Source organism: Prionailurus bengalensis, chromosome A3 (genome assembly GCF_016509475.1).
Source record: "Prionailurus bengalensis isolate Pbe53 chromosome A3, Fcat_Pben_1.1_paternal_pri, whole genome shotgun sequence".
Classification (NCBI taxonomy): Eukaryota; Metazoa; Chordata; class Mammalia; order Carnivora; family Felidae; genus Prionailurus; species Prionailurus bengalensis.
The window spans coordinates 62,533,413-62,553,877 of record NC_057354.1 but is presented as its reverse complement, the minus strand read 5'-3'; the positions used below and the strand labels follow the sequence as shown (position 1 = coordinate 62,553,877).

Here is a 20,465-nt window from a genome sequence, read left to right as displayed (position 1 = left end):
GGGAGGCCTCATGCCCGGGCCTCTCCTTGGGGCTGCAGTTCATGCCTATGGAGGAGGTCTACGCGCCACCCCTCACATTGAAGGTGGTGGACAGTCAGGACTTCGGCCAGCAGACTGTGGTGGGTCAGGCCAACATCAACTCCCTACAGCCCTACTTCTGCGACCCCTGGGCTGAGGACTATGTGCCTCCACAGCTTCCAAGTATGGCCCTTTCCCCCTGCCCTTCCCAGCCTCACCCCTAAGCTGGCACTGGGAGTGGGGCAGCCATGGCAGCCCTGCGGGGCTGGTGTCCCTCCTCCTCACCCTTCTTGCTGCTCCTGAGATTCATGATTGCTCTTTCTCCTCAGTGCTGTCTATGAACAAGTACCAGAAGGTGAGTAAAGGGCTCAAGGTCCCACCTTCTTCTACACCATTTACAGGGAGCAGCCCTTGTCCCCGAGGAGAAGCGGAGATTAAACAGAGTTCTGAGACATGTGCTCTCAGTGTACACGAGAACTCTAAAGCTGTGATTCCCAATGTGGACAGCATGTTAGAACAGTCCGAGAGTTTAAAGAAATGCTGTAGCCAGGCCACAGGATAGCTAGCGGGAAGGACCCAAGTATCAGCATTTTTTTCAAGCCCCAACCCTCTCCAGTGATTTCAATGTTTTCAAGGTTCAGAACTATCCCTTGAGAGCGGCACTTATCAAACCTGAATGCACAGGCATCTTGGGGACATCTAGAGCAAAAGCAGGTTCTGACTTAGTAGGCCTGGGGTGAAGCTTCAGGTTCTGCATTTCTGGGCCCTCCCAGAATTCTGGGAGGAATTCTGGGCCCTCCCAGAGTTCCATCTGAAGCTGTGGGCATTGAGGATAAGAACTAAGCTTACCCTCCTTCTGGTCCCCAAATCCATGTCTGACGATCTTGGAATTGAAAGGACTCCATGAGGAGCAAGGGAGCCAGGGAAGGGAGCCCTGCCCTCCACTCCCTTTCTCCTCAGAAGTCAGGGATGGTGAGCGGGCCAGGCAGAGGACACCATACCTCACCCACTCTTCTGCTCTCACTTTTCAGGTCCTAGATTACCTCTGTGAAAAGTTCTGGTTCGAGTCCAGCAAAGCTGAGGTGACGTAGGCTCAGACTCAGGGAACAAAGGAACGACTCTGGGCAGCTCAGGGAGGCAGGGGGCAGCATGACCCTGGGCAGAGGAAGGCCACTGTGCCTTCTCCCTGAAGGCCAGAATGACCTTCCCTGCCAGGACGAATACGAGCATGAAGTGGACTGGTGGAACAAGCTGTTCTGGGCGACAGGAGATGCCAAGCCCTTGCAGTACAAGCACAAAGACTACCACACCCTGAAGGTTTGGAGGCCTCAAGGGGGGAGACTGCTGAGACTCGGAATAAAATCTGCTGGCAGAGACCAGCAAACCTCACCCTGATTCCTCTAGGAACTACCAGCGGGGATGGGGGCAGGCAGGAGAGGGGGTAGTTTCCTTCTTGTCTCCCTAAGACTCCAGGCCACACCTCCACCAGCCATGCCTTTTTGGGAACCAGGACTACCCCACCTGCAGCAGGAGGTGCTGACTCTGGGGCCACCGACCAGGCAGATGCTTTGAAGCCAGACCTAGGAACTGGTGGCCCCGCAGCCCCCTGATGGCAGGAATGGTCCCCCTCTGGCTGAGCCCGCTCTCCCCACCAGCCTGGGTCCCATGCACCCTCCTGCAGGTGTATGACTGCGAGCTGGAGGCTGTGCCCGCCTTCGAAGGCCTGCAGGACTTCTGCCAGACCTTTAAACTCTACCAGGAAGAGCCCAAGTTGGACAGCCCTGTGGTAGGGGAGTTCAAGGTGCATGTCCACCCCAGCTGAGCTGCCCCTGTCTCCTGTGCCCCTTCTGTCACCAGAAGACTCTAATAAAAGCCCTGGCTCTCTATGCTCTGTGAGAGGATAGGGCAGGGAGGGCTTGAAAAACAGTTGAGGGAGCAGGGGAGCAGAAGGTGACCTATGCTGGGATTTAGAGTGACCTCCCTTTACATAGGATGGGCAGGGGCCTCCTCACATCAGCTCTGGCCTACGTTGAGCTCCCAAAACCTATAAGCCTTAGAGAACAAGTTCCAACCCGAAGGGATGGACGGGCATGGAATGGGGGTCTGCATGAGCAGAAACTGGAAACTCACCTAATGACTAGAGTTCTTTGCCCAACACTCTTCCTAAACACAGTTGTCCCTGTGGAGTCCCTGCCGCACCCGCCCTCTCCTGTCCTTGCGGCCTTCCATCTCTGCCATCCTCAACGCAGCCTGATCTCGCTTGAGCTTAGACCAGGGGCACCTCATGGAGGGCTTAACAGAGCCGGGCCCGCACTGCCAACACCTTCCCTCCCCAACACACACACAGGGCCTTTTCCGCGTCTACCCCTTTCCTGAGGATCCAGAAGCCCCCAAGCCCCCTCGCCAGTTCACAGTTTGGCGTGAGAAAGAGGACTTCCCTCAGGAGTGCTTGGTGCGAGTGTACATAGTCCGAGCAATCAACCTGCAGCCCCAAGATGCCAACGGCCTGGTAATGAGCAGCCCCAAACCCATGGTGTTCATGGTCCCCGGGCCCACCCAGCCCAGGTGCCTCTCACAGGGTCCTAGAGCTCCCTCAGGCTGCGGATACCCAGACCGCCACCTCACCACAGGCTCCATCTGGTACGAGGGGCTCACTTCTGCCCCACCCCCACCCTCCCTGACCAACCTGGGCTGACTTTCCATTTCCTGTCACATTTCCCTCCCTATGACTGAACCCCAGTGTGACCCTTATGTGATCCTGAAACTGGGACAGACAAAGATTGGCAACCGGCACAAGTACCAGCCCAACACTGTGGATCCCATCTTTGGCATGTGAGCTGCCCCAACTCACCCAATCCCACATTTCTCCAGGAGTAAGCTCCAGAAGACGAACAACTCTTGCATTTCTTTCTAACCTCTGAGTTCCTAGCACGGGGTCTCACAGTGCTCAACAGATGGAAGGGTGGTCAGTTCTACCCTCCTTCTCAAACACTTTGCCTGGGAAAGGAGTTCAGGGTCCCACAACCCAGGCCTACCAAAAGTTGTTTCTAGCCATAGCTAGGGGATAGTTATTGGCAGGTGACAGCCACCCCAGACTCTGCTCTCCATATTCACCATGACCAAACAAGGGGCTGAGATGCTAGACAGGGAGGCCTGTAGATAACATGGTGCGCAGTCTGCAGTGTCCAACACCCTCACCCCTAGGATGTTTGAACTCAGCTGTACCATCCCCCTGGAGAAAGACCTGGAGATCCAGCTATATGACTTTGACCTGTTTTCACCTGATGATAAGATTGGAACCACAGTCATTGACCTTGAAAACCGACTCTTGTCTGGCTTTGGAGCCCGTTGTGGGCTCTCCAAATCCTACTGCCAGTAAGTACACCTGAGGCTGGGCAAGAGAATAGGGGAGGGGTGGAGGAGGGAGCCCCCAGTTCCCTTTGCAGAGGTTGCATCCCAGGCTGGGGAACCAGGCTCCACCCATGCCCCCACCACTGCTCATCCTGCAGTTCAAAGCAGAATGTTCTCCAGGACCCAAACCTCCCCACTTGTTCCTCTCCCTTAACCTCACAGGTCAGGGCCCTTTAGGTGGCGGGATCAAATGCACCCAAGCTTCCTCTTGGAACGCCATGCCAAACAGAAAGGGCTGCCTCCGCCTCTGTTCAATCCTGAGGAGGACTCTGTTTTTTACAATGGGAAACAATTCAGACTGCAAAGCTTTGGTGAGAAGTACAGCACGCTGCTGGAAGGCACAGAGACAGGCCTCTGAAACGAGAGGGCACCTGCCCCATTTTGCCCTTTCCTCTTGTGGAGGGCAACCATGGCCACTGTCCAGGCTGGGGTAGGGAAGGGGGCGCACCTGCCTGGGAGACAGGAAAGCTAACAACCTCGTGATCCCCTCCCCTTCCACCTCCTTCCATCTAGAGCCCAAGCCCCCTACTGTTCGTTATTTGGGACCTAAGAAAGAACGCCTTGCACTGTACCTCCTGCACACCCAGGGGCTAGTCCCTGAGCATGTGGAGACCCGCACACTATACAGCGACAGCCAGCCAGGCATCGACCAGGTATGAGACTCGAGGGGCTGGATCGGGAGACCAGGGAGCCCATCCATCCAGGACATAGCCATGACGAGAGGGGAAGGGGAGGCCAAGCATTCACAGATGCATGCGCACAAAAGACAAGCATGTTCTGTTAGAAGTGAGAAGTTCCAATGATGTCACTCAGAATGGAGAAATTCGGAGCAGGAAAAGTCGTCTACAAGAAACCTAGGCCGTACATCAGTTGGTAGAAGCGGTAAGGCGCAACCTTACCAGCCAGTGCCTATGCTGCTTTAGTCTCTCCTGAGGGAGGGTGGGGAGGTAGCACCTGGGGTCAGATGTGCAGACATTACAACCCTGGTTTACCTGTTAATTGCAGGCTGTGTTTTCTCCATGGCAAGGAACCCCAAACAGAAGGAATAAAAATCCCCATGGGCACCCTAATTATCATCCACCCTCTACCCTCCAGCCACCAGAACAGCTCATCTCATTCTCCAAATTTCTCAAGCTGATACCACATTCCAGACACAAAGTTCTCTGCTGAGCACTTTTTATAAACCATTCTCATTAAACCTGTTTTCTTAAATGGGGTCAACTTCAAAAGAATAAAATGAGGTCAATTTGAAAGAATATATTTGTCTATACCTTCCAGTGTTAGTAGTTCTACTCTTTTAGTTTTTTCTCTTCCTTTTTCTCACCATTTTCATCCCTCCCTTCTTAAGACAGACCTCTATGCTTGGTGGACAGCTGCATACCCTTACAATATGCTTACACAACATAAAGCAACCTGGACACTTGGACTGACCATCTAGTTTGCTCTTTCTTGGGGCCACTAAGCTGGTTAATAAATGAAGCCCCAACCCCACTGTGGTGCTCTGTCCAGAGAGGCTGAGGAGCACAGCCTGCTCAACAGCATTAACCCCCAGTCACAAGTGATAACCCGCTGTGGCCATCAGCCTTGAAGCCATCATACACTACCAGCCTTACTCTGCACCATTCTTCCAGCCAAAATGAGAAAAGGGAATCTGGTGGGGAGTTGCCAGACTTCCTGTCTGAAGTCCATTCCATCTCCTTACCCCACCCTCCTATGGTGGGGACACAGCCTCCACAGACCCCAGAACCTGGGACAGGGCTCCCAGGCCACAGCATGCTCAGAACAGAGGCTGGCAACCCCCAGCCAGCTAATCCATCTCCACTCTAGGGAAAGGTGCAAATGTGGGTGGACATCTTTCCCAAGAAGCTTGGGCCTCCTGGCCCCCCAGTCAACATCAAGCCCAGAAAGCCTAAGAGGTAAGTGACCTACCTCATCCCCGTCACTGTACTTCCCAGGGCACGGAACATGGGTGTGCTCACACACTAAGGAACAGCAAATTCCTTCCTTCTCTTGGGAGTCCTGGGAGCTTCCTTCCCCTGCATCCTCCCAAATGTGGCGTGCCTGGTGTGGGCATGGAGGGCAGCCTCCCAGGCCTGTCTTCCTGCACCAAGTTGGGGAGGTATTCCTCAGCAAAGCCTCAGACTACAGTGGCTGCAGGTATGAGCTGCGCTGCATCATTTGGAAAACTGCCCAAATGGACCTGGGGAAAAGTCTATCTGGCGAGATAAGCGACATCTATGTCAAAGGGTGAGAAAGATGGCAGGGCTCCAGCAGTGTTCCCTCAGAGTTCCCCAGTTGTATCATCCCTATGCCTCCCACCCCCAATTCTGGGGCCACATCTCTCCACTCCCACCCGTGCCTGGTGTCTGTTGAGCAGTGCTTCCCACAAGGGGAAGGGGAGGGGGAAAATACATGTGAACCCCAGGTGAAATGACTTTCGCCCCAGGTGGCTATTCGGGCTAGAGAAGGACATGCAGAAGACAGATATCCACTACTACTCCCTCACTGGGAAGAGTGACTTCAACTGGCGGTTCATCTTCACCATGGACTACCTGGCAGCTGAGCATATGTGTGTCCAGAGCCAGAAGGTAACAGAACTGGGAGTGGGGGTGGGGGCTGTGCTCCCTCTCCCGCTTCCTCAGAGAACTATAAGCTGAACACTTGGAATGTGGCCTCAGGCAGAAACTTCTCTGAGAGTCTATCACTGCTGGGTAGTGGGCTACTAAGGGGGCCAAGGGCAATCTCAAGGGAGACAGGCCAGGAATACGCTCTTCTGTCACCCTCCAGGACTACATATGGAGCCTGGACCCCACAGTGATGAAGTTCCCAGCCCGGCTCATCATCCAGATCTGGGACAACGACATCTTCTCCGCTGATGACTTCCTAGGTGAGATCTGGAATAGGGTCCATGACCACAGGACAGGGAGCTCCTTCTTGCTGACAGCATTTCTCTGGGCTCAGGGGTCCTGGAGCTGGATTTATCTGACATGCCTCTACCAGCCCGGCACGCCAATATGTGCTCCATCAGGATGATGGATACAGATTCCAAGTGGCCTTACTTCCTCCAGTATAAGCACGTCTCCCTCTTCAAGAAGAAGACTGTAACGGGCTGGTGGCCTTGCCAGGTCCTCGATGGTGGCAAATGGCGCTTGTCGGTAGGAGCTGGGGAAGGTGTCTATTGCATAGGACTACTATGCCACGTAACTTGGCTCTAACAGACTTCTGGGGACCTTTGCTAAATCCCTTTTCCTTTCTATGGGAAGGGGTCTTAAACTATTCTCACACCTGTTGTAATGAACTCAGCCTCCCACCACCTATGGTGTTTCTAGGGTAAAGTGAAGATGACGCTGGAGATTCTGTCAGAGAAGGAAGCCCTAATCAAGCCAGCAGGGCGAGGCCACTCAGAACCCAACCAGTACCCTACACTTCATCCTCCCCTGTAAGGGTCCTGTGGGACAAAGGCACAAAATCTTTCTTCCTCATTCACAAAGCTGAGCTGCTAGGCCCGGCAATTTGAATAGAGTGGTAAACATTGGGCCTATAAGTGGAGAGAGGTTAATTACTTCCTAGCATCCCGGCTCAGGGCTCAGCTACAATCAGGAGAGAACAGCCTTAGTGAAGGGGAAATGGGGGGCTGGGGACACACAAGTAAGCAGAAGTTGTTTTAAAAAAGAAAGCTCTTGGGTCCAGATTACTTGACCTGACGGTTCTCTCTGCCTTCCATCTTCTGACATCTCTGCTTATGGACAGACGACCCAACACCTCGTTCTTATTTCGGATACCTGTTACAACCTTGTGTCACGTTTTCTGGAAACGCTACCACTTTAAAATCATAGCTGCTGCAATCATATTTATTATAGCACTTCTGCTGTTCAACTTTATCTATTCAGCCCCGGTGAGTGACAATCGTGGGGACAGGGACAAAGGCACTAGTTGCTCTTGGGATGACTCTGAAGAGACAGCCTCAGGTCACTACCTCAGGCTAACAGTTGCCTTTTCTCTCTAGCATTACTTGGCCATGAACTGGATCAAACCTGGACTTCGGCTGAGTGCTCCCCTTAAAATATATAGCAATGTCATCAATCCACCGAACACCCGCATTGCCAACCCTTCTGTCCTCACGGGCCAGCATCTGAACCTAAATCCTGCAGCAGACCATGAGCTGAAATTCCTCCAGGGACCTATGAATCACCTGCAAGACATTTTTCCAGAACTTCCAGCCCTGCAAGACTAATTGGCCCAGGTCTGCTTGGCTTTTCTCCTGCCCATCACCAGCCTTACCCTTGGGCTTCCTACCAATCTCTCATTTCTATCTTCTAGGACATATGCAAGGGGCTAAGGATATTCTGGCCATTCTGTTCAGAAACCACTTCCAACAAGGACAGAGTTGTCATTTTCCCACTGAAGTAAACAAGTTTTGTCACAGAGAGTCACCTTATAATTTTGGGGGTTGAAGACAACACGAAAAGCAAGACTCACAAGGACGGGGAACAGTGTCCTTTTTATACACCACCTCTAGTCTTCAGGGTCTCCTCCTCTCCAAGAGGCTCTGAAGTCAGAGGGCAACCAAGAGAAAGGGGGACTGTGAGGAGAGAAATGGCTCACGTGGGGTAAGCAGCTTGCCAAAATCACTGTTCCCACCCCTACGGTACATGCACAAAAGAGCCATGCCACAGACCAGGCATCTCCCTCCTCTAGGGCTATGGAGCCCAGAACAGTATTTGGTCCCATTCACAATGGGAAATATTTATTTCTAAGAACAAAAAGCAAGAGCTAGGGCATGACCTGCCATGCTAGGTTAGACAGTTTCCTTGCATCACACATATCTCAAAGGCTGGCCCTACGCTGGGTGGGGACTGCATTTCATGTCTTCCCCATCCTGTTTAAAAACCCTCAAGGAGCCCGTGAGTGGGGAAACATAAAAAACTCATCTCACACACACACCCTCCCCCATGATGAGACCCCTTCCTCCCACACCACTGCCTGGGCTATCTCAAGAGCTCACCTAGGTCCTCCCACCACAGGGGTCTAGCCAATCTCCCCCTGAGCTCAAAAAAGACAAAAGAGCCGTTTGCTTTGTCAGTTCCAAGTGGTGCTAAGGCCAAGCTCCAGGTCACAGTTTGTGCTCTGGCACCCAATCCTGGAGCTGCTCTGCTCTTGTGGGGAAGGTCTTAGGAGGACCCCATTTTACTCCCACCTACAGGAGAGCACTGTGGCCTGTGATGCTCACTTACGCACATGGGAGGGACAGAAACTTATATGCAGCCAAGGTGCCCTCCTTTCCTTCCGGACTGAGCTGAGGGTTTTCCCAACCCAAAAGAAGACAGGGCAAGGGTTGACAGGCTTGGGGCTCAGAAGAAGGCCTAGACCTTCCCCCAAACCTACCCCTCAAAGGAAGGACACTGTTTGATTTCCATCAGTCATTTTAAGAATTTCCCTTAGGCTACGGAAGTACATGGCTAGGAGGGCTCAGAGCTCCAGGCCCTCCAGGGAGACTGGCCTATTGGCCAATTTAACCACAGGGCAGACAGGTGAGCAGCACTTGACCCCTTGTCAGATAAGGCAGTGGAACAAGGATTGACCCACAGTGGATGACACTCAGCCTCTGTCACTTAATGACAATGAACCCTTCCAGGCACAGATGACCAGGGTCTATTGCTCCCAGATTTGCAACAGGAGTTCAGCAACAGTTTCTTATCCATTAAGAAAAAGAAGCCAAGTTTCCTCTTTGGGGAGTATCCAAGCCGAGGCTATAAAAAGAAAGCTTCCTTACATTTTGAACACTCAAAGTGGGATTCCAAAAATCATGATAAACACAAAACATGTAGGCTCCAGAGTCCAGAAACATCTCCACATGGCAAATGTTGCTTTTGGTGTCAAAACATGGAGCTGGGCAGTTTCACAGTTACTCCTATTACATCCATGAAGTCTTCCAAGTTTCTCTTGACTTGCACACCAAGTGTGTCAAACCTGACTGAGGGCCTAAAGAAACCAACTGGGAAAGTCACAAACCAAGAGAGCCAAGTTTCACGCTAAAGAACAATCACTAGAGCAGTGAGCCAAAGCAAAAAGCCCTTTCCCTATGGCCACCTAATGAGGGTCAGCAAAACCTAAGTTTGTTCTGCAGCCCCAGGCTCCAAAAGACAGGCATCCAGATGTCTCTTCCAGCTCAGGCTGCATTTGGAGAGAGCGATGAACGGAGGGAGAAGGCAACGCAGGGAAGAAGTTTCCATCCAGATTTCTAACGAAAGTTCCTCAAGTGGACAGAGGCTTGGATGAAAAGCAATGAATGGAAGCCTGAAGGTCTGGGGAGTTATCAGTGTTGTATTCTTTGCAGATTTAAAAATGAAGTACAAGGGTCCTCTGAGTCCAACAACAAGGCAGCCTGAGCTATGAAATTCTTTTCTGTGATTTTAGTACCATAACCGCATAAATTCTCTCTATCCTCTTAGCTCCCAAGTGGAAGGACTGCAGGGAAAGGCACGTCACAGCAGCACTGCCCTGGGGTAGGTGGGCTTCCTGAACCAGAGTCAGATGTCCCCATGGATTACCATGGTAATGCAGTGTCCCTGCATTCAAAGTTCCAGTGACAGAACAGAGTCCCTGACCAGCTGTTGGAGACTAGAGAAGGCCTGCCAGGCTATATGCTCAGGCCAGTGCCTGCTCCTCCCACACCTCATAGTGACAGCCACAGGGGCGGCAGTAGCAGGACGGCTCAGTAGAAACGCTTTCGGCTCTGTTCCTGCCATTTGTTGTAGAGTATGATACCAATGACAATGGCAAATACGGAAAACACCAGCGAGAAGAAGACGATGAGGAAGAGGGCCAGGCCACTCAGGGGCGGCAATGGGGCGGTCACTGAGGAAGCAAGAGAGAAGCAAGTCAGAATCAGGGAGCCCACCCAGCTGGGAAGATACAGAGTCTCCAGCTTGACACCCATTTCTGGGAGCCAGAAATGATAGACTCTCCCTTTCAGGATGCCTCAATTTAAAAACTGAGCAGCCCTGGGGCGCCTGGGTGGCTTAGTCGATTGAGCGTCTGACTTCAGCTCAGGTTATGATCTCGTAGTCCGTGGGTTCGAGCCCCATGTCTGGCTCTGTGCTGACAGCTCAGAGCCTGGAGCTTGCTTTGGATTCTGTGTCTCCCTCTCTGTCTGCCCCTCCCCCACTTGTGCTCGGTCTCTCTCTCGCTCTCTCTCTCTCAAAAATAAAAATAAACATAAAAAACAACAAACAAACTGAGCAACCCTGCTCATCAGTAACACAGAGACAAGTGGAATGGAAGGAGCGCCTGCTCCATGTTGTTTAGTGGAAGAGCACAGAAAGGAGACAGCCCCACAAGCTGCAGGTGCAAGTCACCCTAGACCTTCCAGGCACGGTGACCTCCCTTTGACCACGGGACTGCTTCCCAGGATCCCCTGTGCTCACCCTCAGGCAGCTTCATGTTGTCCACTGAGGGCAGGAACACATCTCGATGCAGTTTCTCCTCTTCTGGGGTTCTCTCCACTGTCAGCTCAAACAACTTCAGGGAAATGACATCATGATTATCTAAAGGAGAAAAGCACAAGGAGGACCCAAACCACCTCAAACAGAGGTATCTTGGGACTTTCTTGGTTCAAGCTTCTGATCCACAGCTAACTAGCAATGACTTTGTTGTTTTTCGAAATTTACTTATTTTTTAAGTAATCTCTCCATGCAACATGGGGCTTGAACTCACAACACGGAGATGAAGTGTCAGATGCTCTACTGACTGAGCAAGCCAGGCATCCCACTAGCAGTGATTGAGAAAAATGGTTGGAACCTGTTTTCTCATCTAAAATCAAGAATAGGGAACAGAGAGAATATTCTGTATTACTCAGGATTTAAAGTTTTTATCAACAAGCATACATTACCTATATAACTTTAAAACTTACACATAATGCAAGAATGAAAGCCCATATCATATGTGAAGCCTTGTAGTACAGTGAGGGAAGACACAGCACTATAGCTTCCCTTCCATGCAGACACACACACGCAAGACAGGAAAGGGCCTTGTGGCAGCTGATTACTAGGTCACAAGCAGAGCATAGCTACTGGCATGGCACACAGTTCCCTTCTGGACTAGGCCTAATTCTCTGCAGCTCCTTATAACTGTGACTCTGAATCTCACTAATAATTACAAGAGAAAGGATCAAGCAATTAAGGGCTCCTTTTTTTCCTCTCTTTTTAAAGTATCATTAATAATGGGGGCACCTGGATGGCTCAGTCATTTAAGCATCTGACTCTTGGTCTCGGCTCAAGTCATGATCTCTCAGTTCCTGATTTCAATCCCTGCATCAGGCTCTGTACTGACAGTGCAGAGGCTATTTGGGATCTCTCTCTGCTCCTCCCATTCTCCCTCTCTCTCTCAAAACAAATATATAAACTTAAAAAAAAGTATCATTAATAAACTCATAGATTCAAACATATTTGATGTGTTTCAATACACTGAACTTGTACAATGTTATAGGTGCTCAATGTGACCTATCTTTCTCCAGTGAGAGACTATTCGAGTTGGCTTTTGAGTCCTTTTGCATGAACCCAGAAATGTCTGATTCTTTATTGCTTTCCTGGGAGGTTCCCAGTTTATCCATTTCCTGCCTCAGCCCTGGCATCAGCCATTTCTCCAAGAAGCTCTTGTTCTTTGCTTTTAGCATGAATTGGTATTAAGAGACCACAAATCTGAATGCTAGGGGTGCTCATGGCTATTAGGGTTGGTTTGGAGACTGGACTTCTTGCCATTTCCCTTTTTTTTTTTTTTCTCATTTTAACATATATTTTATTTAACCCAATATATCCAAAAAACTATCATTTCTACATGCAAATGATAGAAAAATTGTTGATGACATTACGTTCATTTTCTAAGTCTTTGAAGTCTAGTGTGTATCCTACATTTATAGCACATGTCAGTTTGGAATCGCCCTATTTCAAGTGTCCAGTAGCCACCTGTAACTTGTTGCTACTATACTGGACAGTGTTGATCTAGATCATTATTCTGGTTGACTTCTGACATGTGTGTTGGGCCCAAAGGAAACTCTGATCCTCATAATGTAACACAAGAGAAATATATTTGCATAGGGTACTCTCTGCCCTCTCTGCTTCCAGCTGAGGAACTCCACTTTGGGGTGATAATTTGGGGACCCCTCAACCATTCCTTCCCCAAACTCCCAACTTGTGTCTTCTCAGCACATTTTGCCTTGACTTCTGGCAGAAGAAAGAAACCATATCATGTTCCCACTTTTTTCTTCCTCACACCTAGATGACATCCTTTGAACCAAGAAATTTAGAATTTTTGTATATGGGGGAAAATCCATCAATGTCTCACATACTAGGATTATTCCAATTGCAACTCTGTATGGTCCAGGCATGGTACACCAGGAAGCCTGGTGCACCATTTCTCTGTGATTCTCTCCACTCTGCCCTCTTCTGTGATCTTCATCTCCCAGCTGGTGGCAAGATGGCTGCCCCAGCTCCAGGTATCCCACCCTCCCTCCCTTCCTGAAGAAGGAAGAGGGCCATTTCTATTATTAAGGTGGCATTTACAGCTGCTTAGATTCCTATCTTTAGCAGACTCCCAGAGAGGAAAAAACTAGATTTGCCTTCAATTAGAAAAATGTTTTTGCTGTCAGGAATGAGTTTAAGCCATGAAACGATAAAAAGATGGGCCAATGCTCCTCACAATGTAGGGGCATCAAAGGCTGGGGGTACTGAAATGTGTCCTTTCTCATCCATTTTCAACAATTCACTGCATGACAAGTAAGAAGATGTCAACAAGAAAGACCTTAAGAGAAAGACATAATTTGTATTTAGGGATATCCCACAGGCAGAGAACAGAGACTTGTTAATATAGGCATTATCACTAAACATCTAGAGCAAAGAACTCCTTAGGATAAAAATTACTCTACTTCACACTAGCTTTATTCATAATGCATTATACTAGTAAAAAACCCCCAAAATTCAGTGCCTCACCTCTTCTCAAAAGAAGTTATGATTAAGGCTCAAGCCAAGGGAGAGAACAAACATATAAGAGGAAGTTACAAGTTGAGAACAAGTAGGAAGAAAATCCAGAGATAGAAAAGTAAAAGAACCAGGTACTATTAATGCCACATAAATCAAGAACAGCTGGAGTTTCAGAGTAACTGGTCAAACCAGCTGAAGAGAGGACAAAGAATGGCGACTGAGAACAGAGTACCATGGTATGGCAAGGACGAAGCAGGTTTGAGAAGAGTAGTGCTAATGGCTTGACCGAGATGCATGGGAGGTCTGATTACAGGGTGGCAGAGCAGTGGATGGCCTGGAAACAGAAGCACCTGTGCACAGGACACATTCAGAAGTCTGAGCACAAAGGAAGATCTGGGGATGAGTTCGAAAAGGGAAGGCAGAGTCAAGGAATTCAAGGAAAAGCTTTGTTAAGAGAAGGGGCACCAGAGATATCAAAGTACAGAACTCAAAACACAGGCCTGATGAAGAGGCAAATACTACTTTGCATTAGCACCAACCATCTCCTAGAGCCAACTGGACTAGGATAAGGTAGGCCTGGGAGGGGTGGCGGGGGGGCAGGAGGGGGGTTAAGGATACAAAAATGTCAGAAGAGAGGCATTTCCTGGGTACTTGCTTCCCACAGTTGTGCTTGTCTGGCTTTCCCCTCTGAGAAGCCTCACCAAGGCCTGGCTATCGAGACATGACCTCACTCAGGACAAATAAAGAGTACATGGGGCAATACCCGAGAGATCTCCAGTGATGGAGGAGGTACCAAAGTAGTAGCCCCGGGGCAAACGAACCCCTGGCACCTCAATGCAGTCCCTCCACTCATGCTTGCCATCGATGTCCATCATTATCTAGAATAAAAAGAAGAGATAAATCAGGGCCATGAAAGCAGGTGCAAGGCAGACCATACCACCAACTGGTCCAGAAAACAAGGACTCACCGTCAGATGCCTCTTGACATAGCGAATCACAAGGAAGGTGTCATAATGCAGATTGCGGACAATGGCTGTACAGCCCCCCAGCTCTGTAGGCCGCCCATCCCGCTCATGATCATAGCTGAGGGAGCCATTGTTCACCATGGCTGAGATGTAAGGGAATACCCGCTGGGAAAGCAGGGAAGGAAAAGCAGAGGACAGTAAGGAAGTACTCTTAGGAATGCCTGTACAAATAGCAACAGAATTGCACACATACAAGCTGAGCCCTTTCCAGCAGACCAGATGACCATTCTGCCTCATCATTAGCGGCTCCCTAAAACCCACTCTCAGATGGTCACTCAAAGGATAGTAGCCCAGGAAGCAACTGAACTCTGTACTTGACTTCAGGAATCTCCTTGCTACTAATGTGGGGTGGGTCTGAAATGGCCCCTCTGGAGTCTTGACTTGAATCCTTCCAGAGATCCCTATTTGGCATTTACACATGACTCAGGACTGGTGGTTTTCTTTTTATGTATATATACCTATCTCCCCAACTTCCATGTAAACTCCTTGAAGAAAAAAATCACTTATACTTCCTTATGTGTCTCCACCTTCCATCCCTCCCAAACCCCCTTCACCCACCCCTACTCATCCCCAGGGTAAGCATTTTGCATATAGCAGATACTCTGAAAATACCTGTTTGATCAGGAAAACCTTTCCATTCTGGATAGCTCCTTTCAAATTCTCAAATCCTATAAGCATATGATGGATGCCATGTGGATTAGGACTCAGAAACAGCACTGCCAGAACCAGGCTGCCAGATGGTGTTCTCCAGCCACAACTGTTCATAGTTGAAAGACCTTCCAGCCCACTTCAGCTTCACCTACACATAACTTCTGCCAGCAATACCCTCCCACTCCCACTACCCATTTCCCACCAACTTCAGAGGCTTTCTCTCTCTCCAGTAGAGTTGTAGGAGGGAATGCTTCCTCAAAAATGATGCCCTAACTATTTAAGAACCAGCCCAGTGCTGAGGCAGTGCAGAGGCAGGGTGATGAAAGGAGAGGAAACATGACACATGACACATGCCACTTCTTTGGTGACTTCCTCATTGCCCTCAACAGTCAACATGCAAGGTGGAGATGCAGTCAAAATCAGAGAATGGTGACTCAAGACAACAGCCACACGGGTGTGAACAGGGGCAAATGGTGGATGGACACGCAGGGAATAAGGGATGGCCATGGTGGGTCAAGACTGAGTACCTGGACTCCTGGAGAATATCGCCTCTTCTGGGCCTGAGAGGGTCCAGCAGGTTATTATAAAAATGAGAGAGGACACAGAAGACAGGAGACCAGGTCAGAAAGAAACAGCCATGGAAGAGCTTTGACCCAGCTGTGGTGGATGAGCAAACCAATCTAAATCCCCAAACAGAAATGTAGGGTCTGTGGAGGGCATTTAGCAAGTCCTTACACCCCTCAAAATTGTGGGCAAAACTGTGCATAGAGGCTTGTTTGTTTTCTAAGGAGAGGGTCTGTTAGTATCAATCCCAAAGGGGCCCACTAGGAATTCGTCTGAGGCTTTCAGAAACTTTATAATATAAACACACAGCACTACATTATGCCAGAAGGCCCCACTTATGTCTCTGAGTCAGAAGGCCAGGCCACATGTTTTGTCTGTATCCAGAAGACAGTATTTCTATAAGAAGGGGAGAGACAGGACTGACAAATAGGGCTAACTTCTTTCGAATTCAAGATGGCCTTTACTACCCAGAATCTCAGGATACAGCTGTTGCCCAAAAGACAAAAATCCTACCACTTGAGAAACAATGAAGTTAACTCTAATCCAAAGGGATCATCTACCCTCTAAGTGAGCTTTATGGACATATATTTTCCAAATAGCTTTGTCATTCTAACCTACAACATGTGGGTAAGGAAGAAGCTCCATGGAAGCATGGTGGCATGGTAGATTTAGAAAAACCCCGAGGCTTGAGGGTATTCAGCTTTGCTCTAGAAAACTGCTACGGTTCTAAGCTAGAAGCAACAAGAGGTATATACACAAGCTCAGGCCAGGCCTGCCCTACGGGAAGGATGTGTGAGGGTGTAGAGCCCGAAGCATTTCTTCCTCTAACACTTAGTGAGCACCTATTAGGAGCTAGGCACTGTTCCAGATACTGGGGTTCAATGGAAAACCAGACAGACTGGTATCTGCTGTCACAGAGCGGACACAGAGTAGAAGAGACAAACAATAAACAAGCAAATAAAATTATTTCAGAGAGAGGGGTACCTGGCTGGCTCAGTTGGAAAAGAAGCACGCAACTCATGATCTCGGGGTCGTGAGTTTGAGCCCAAAGGTTGGGTGTAGAAGATTATTTAAATAAAACTTTTTAAAAAAATTATTTCAGAGAGGGATAATGCTATGATGAAAAATAAAAGAGGTAACAAGATAGGCTACTGAGGGAATAGCTCTCTGAGGAGACAACATCTGAGCTGAGGCCCTAGTCATTAGAGCCACCAAAAGATCTGTAGGTGTAAGAAGCATGAGGTTGGCATATTTGGCGACTAGAAGACACCAGTGTCTGAGACGCAGCCAGTGAGGGAGAGGTGAGTGTGAGCTGAGGCACAAGCCAGATCACACTGGGCCTTGGAAGCCACAGTGAGGACCGTAGGGTAAGCCCCCCACTGCTCTGCTCTTATGCCACTGGTGGAATATGCACAGGACTACAGAAAGGTACAAAATCAATTAGTGGATGACTAAATTCCCCAAACTAGTCTTCTACATCTATCATTTGGAACAAGGGAATTATGAGTATGTTGTCAAGCAGAGTACAGAAACGGGCTTCTGACAAGAACGCTCATCACTTCAGTGAACAATTAGGGAAAAGGGAGTAACAATGCCCTGGGTAGCCCATTTATCGACCCTAGTACGCATGATCAGAAGTTTATGTTGCACCTTTCAAAAGGGTGCCTCAGACAACTGTCCTTAACCGACAGCAGCCTTCCTCTTCCCAAGGCTGGTGAGGCATCCGATTATCCAGGAATAGCCAGAGGGAGGCTGGCCCCCAGCATCACCTGCGGGAGTTTTCCAGTTGCACATACATGTGGGGCTCTCAAAGAGTCTCAGTTATAGGTCTAGAGGGGGGCACAGGCTTATGTATTTTTCAAAAAGCACCACAGACAGTTGTGATATACAACCAAGTTTAAGAAACACTGCACCAGACACAGCGCCCCACACCTTTGGAGCCAGAATCTGTCTACTTCAGCAACTCGTGACACGGCCTTGAACTTTTCACCTCATACTAGTAGTAAGTCTTTAAATGCCCTCTTATTTTCCATGCCCAGTCAGGAGTTCTTAAGTGTTCCTTGGGAAGCCACTAATTTCACACAGCAGCTCATTTTCTTTCCTTGGAAAGCAGCCTATATATAGCAAGAACCAAAGGCTGAAGAATCACTCGGACTCAAGCAGGGTGGTAGTTTCATTCCTAATTTAAGAGTCACTAAAAATTAGGCACTCCTACCTATCATCCAAATGATTATTGACTGTAGGGTGAAGGAATATTTCCAAATTTTTGTACTACGAGGACACTTCAAAAAAAAAAAAAAAAGAACCCTCTACATGGTAATTGTACCTTCAGCCTACCTTGACTGAAGGGAGACCCATGAACTTGTGGATTTATGGATCCTATGCTAAAACTCCACAGATCCCAAGCACACAAGTAGTGTAAACCACTAGACAGAAAAAGGTGCCCACACGGCCTCTGAAATCAGGGAGACCTGGGTTCTAACTGCAGTTATTATGCCACTCAGGGCTGTATAACCTTGGGTGGATTACATTAGCTCTTTGAGATTCCATTTCCTCCCTGTAAGCAGGCAGAATAACACAGAGCTCACAGGGCTGATCGTGAAGATACAACGAGGTATGTAAAGCATTTAGTACAGTGTCTGGCATTCAGGAGGGAGTCAATAAACATTCATTTAATCAAAGACTAATGAATTTCTAGACAGAAACACTATTCACAGGTGCTCATATATAAGCACAAAGCCAGGGACACCTGGGTGGCTCAGCTGGTTAAACGGCTGACTTTTTTTTTTTTTTTTTTAAGCAGCTGACTCTTGATTTCAGCTCAGGTCACGCATGATCTCATAGTTTGTGAGATCGAGCCTCACGTCTGGCTCTGCACTGACAGCAGGGAACCCGCATGGGATTCTCACTCTTCCTTTCCCTCTGCCCCTTCCTAGATCTTGTGCACACCCACTCTCTCAAAATAAATAAATAAATAAGTTTTTAAATAAATTAATTAATTAAATAAGCACAAAGCCAAATATGCATCTTCTACAGAAGGCCATTAGCTGCCACACACCAGTAAAATCTCCAAAAATATCTTGGGGATTAATGGGTTTGCCTTTTCTGACCTACTAAATATTAAAATAGAACAACCATCTATAATAAATATTTTGAAAAGAACACCAAAAGGGGCGCCTGGGGGCTCAGTCAGTTGAGTGACCGACTTTGGCTCAGGTCATGATCTCACGGTTTTCGAGTTCGAGCCCTGCGTTGGGCTCTGTGCTGACAGCTCAGAGCCTGGAGCCTGCTTGGCATTCTGTGTCTCCCTCTCTTTCTACCTCTCTCCCACTCACACTGTCTCTCAAAAATAAACATAAAAATTTTTTTTTAATGTAAAAAGTTAAAAAAAAAGAACTATATATTTTCACAATAAACAATTTAGCATTTATGAAAATTCATTTCACTGTTCCTATTTGTTAGATCAGTGAAACTTGTTACCAACCAATATGAGTTCATGAACCTTTAGGAGCCGCTCTCTTAGAGCAATTTTTTCCAATCTGAGGCATCATGCAGTTGGGTAAGCTGGCCAAGTTTGCTCTCTGGAACATAGACATGAAGAAAAAGAGGGTGAGGAAGAGAGGGAGAAAACAGCCACAACCACTATTGCCAAGATGTCTGCACAATGTTCCTTGAGAATGCCAGTTAGTGGTATGAATGAAAAGAGCTAGCACTTTTGGAACACTTCCTCTGTGCGACGCACTGTGCTCAGTCATGTACACGCACCTATTTATTTAATCCCCACAGCTTTAAGGGGTGGGATTAGTATCCCCATTTGACTGGTAACAAAACTTGTGTAAGTAGTAAAACCAGAATTTGAAGCCAGATAGTCTGGCCCCAGAACACTGGCTCAGTCACTGAGCTTCCGTATATACTGTTAAAAACCAAAAAACAAAACAACAAAAACCCTAGGTCTCTAATATACCTTGAAACACAGAAATATTAGAGGATGCTTCCAGAGTTTAAAAAAGGAATGAGATGACAACTGAATATGACAGAGAATCTGGGGTTTTCTTTTGTTACAAAGGGCATAGTGGGACAATTGGTGAAAGTTGAGTAAAGTCAGTAGATTAAAAATAGTACTGTTATCACTGCTAAGTTCCTGATTTTAGTCACTGTGCTGTGGCTGTGTAAGAGAACTCATTTGTAGGAAAAACAAGTATTTAGGATTAAGAGAGCATGACAGAAGGCAGTTTACTCTTAAATAGTTCCGAAAAAAACTATACACACATGCATGAGTGCATGCACACCCACACACAGAAAGGTAAAAGAAAAGGACAAAGCAAATGTAATGAAACGTTATTTGGGGTAATCTAGGTGAAGAACATTCCTGAATTCTTTGTTGTGTTCTTGTAACTTATCTCTAAGTCTGAAACTCTATCAAAATAAAAAATTTTTAAAGATTAATCTGAATCTAGGGGTGCCTGGATGGCTCAGTCGGTTAAACATCCGACTTCAGCTCAGGTCATGATCTCACAGTCCGTGAGGTTGAGCCCTGCATCAGGCTCTGCACCGACAGCTCAGAGCCTGGAGCCTGCTTCAGATTCTGTCTCTGGCTCTCCCTCCCCCTCCCCCACTTGTGCTCTGTCTCTGTTTCTAAAGTAAATAAACATTAAAAAAAAAATAGGAAAAAAAAACCATGTTGGGGCACCTGGGTGGCTCAGTTGGTTAAGCATCCGACTCTTGATATCAGTTCAGGTCATGATCTCGGGGTTTGTGGGTTTGAGCCCTACATCCAGCTCTACACGCTACAGTGTGGAGTCTGCCTGAGATTCTCTCTC

The 20,465-nt window shown here is 48.2% G+C and overlaps 2 protein-coding genes across 13 annotated transcripts in view; one reads left to right on the top strand and one right to left on the bottom strand.

Annotated features, from left to right (window-relative positions):
• Nucleotides 1–7,856, top strand: part of FER1L5 (fer-1 like family member 5) — a 60,350-nt gene extending 52,494 nt beyond the window's left edge. For 2 of the 7 annotated variants that reach the window (XM_043603247.1, XM_043603244.1), the window contains 18 exons: nucleotides 39–201; nucleotides 348–373; nucleotides 1,050–1,100; nucleotides 1,234–1,335; nucleotides 1,700–1,819; nucleotides 2,366–2,527; nucleotides 2,759–2,850; nucleotides 3,223–3,393; nucleotides 3,592–3,740; nucleotides 3,943–4,082; nucleotides 5,257–5,345; nucleotides 5,587–5,676; nucleotides 5,876–6,017; nucleotides 6,217–6,316; nucleotides 6,391–6,584; nucleotides 6,759–6,868; nucleotides 7,180–7,324; nucleotides 7,436–7,856. In XM_043603247.1, the coding sequence (XP_043459182.1) occupies nucleotides 39–201; nucleotides 348–373; nucleotides 1,050–1,100; nucleotides 1,234–1,335; nucleotides 1,700–1,819; nucleotides 2,366–2,527; nucleotides 2,759–2,850; nucleotides 3,223–3,393; nucleotides 3,592–3,740; nucleotides 3,943–4,082; nucleotides 5,257–5,345; nucleotides 5,587–5,676; nucleotides 5,876–6,017; nucleotides 6,217–6,316; nucleotides 6,391–6,584; nucleotides 6,759–6,868; nucleotides 7,180–7,324; nucleotides 7,436–7,663 (2,274 nt within the window). In that variant the 3' untranslated portion in view covers nucleotides 7,664–7,856. Of the gene's footprint in view, nucleotides 1–38; nucleotides 202–347; nucleotides 374–1,049; nucleotides 1,101–1,233; nucleotides 1,336–1,699; nucleotides 1,820–2,365; nucleotides 2,528–2,758; nucleotides 2,851–3,222; nucleotides 3,394–3,591; nucleotides 3,741–3,942; nucleotides 4,083–4,434; nucleotides 4,753–5,256; nucleotides 5,346–5,586; nucleotides 5,677–5,875; nucleotides 6,018–6,216; nucleotides 6,317–6,390; nucleotides 6,585–6,758; nucleotides 6,869–7,179; nucleotides 7,325–7,435 lie in introns of those variants that run through there. The other 5 variants (XM_043603245.1, XM_043603246.1, XM_043603248.1 and 2 more) reach the window with 5 other exon arrangements.
• A 983-nt stretch (nucleotides 7,857–8,839) lies between these two features.
• LMAN2L (lectin, mannose binding 2 like) overlaps nucleotides 8,840–20,465 on the bottom strand; it is a 45,333-nt gene continuing 33,707 nt past the window's right edge. For 4 of the 6 annotated variants that reach the window (XM_043603270.1, XM_043603268.1, XM_043603266.1 and 1 more), the window contains 5 exons: nucleotides 15,609–15,641; nucleotides 14,374–14,535; nucleotides 14,170–14,284; nucleotides 10,857–10,976; nucleotides 8,840–10,287 (listed from right to left, as the gene is read on the bottom strand). In XM_043603270.1, coding sequence (XP_043459205.1) covers nucleotides 10,145–10,287; nucleotides 10,857–10,976; nucleotides 14,170–14,284; nucleotides 14,374–14,535; nucleotides 15,609–15,641 — 573 coding nt within the window. In that variant the 3' untranslated portion in view covers nucleotides 8,840–10,144. The remainder of the gene's footprint in view (nucleotides 10,288–10,856; nucleotides 10,977–14,169; nucleotides 14,285–14,373; nucleotides 14,536–15,608; nucleotides 15,642–20,465) is intronic. The other 2 variants (XM_043603267.1, XM_043603271.1) reach the window with 1 other exon arrangement.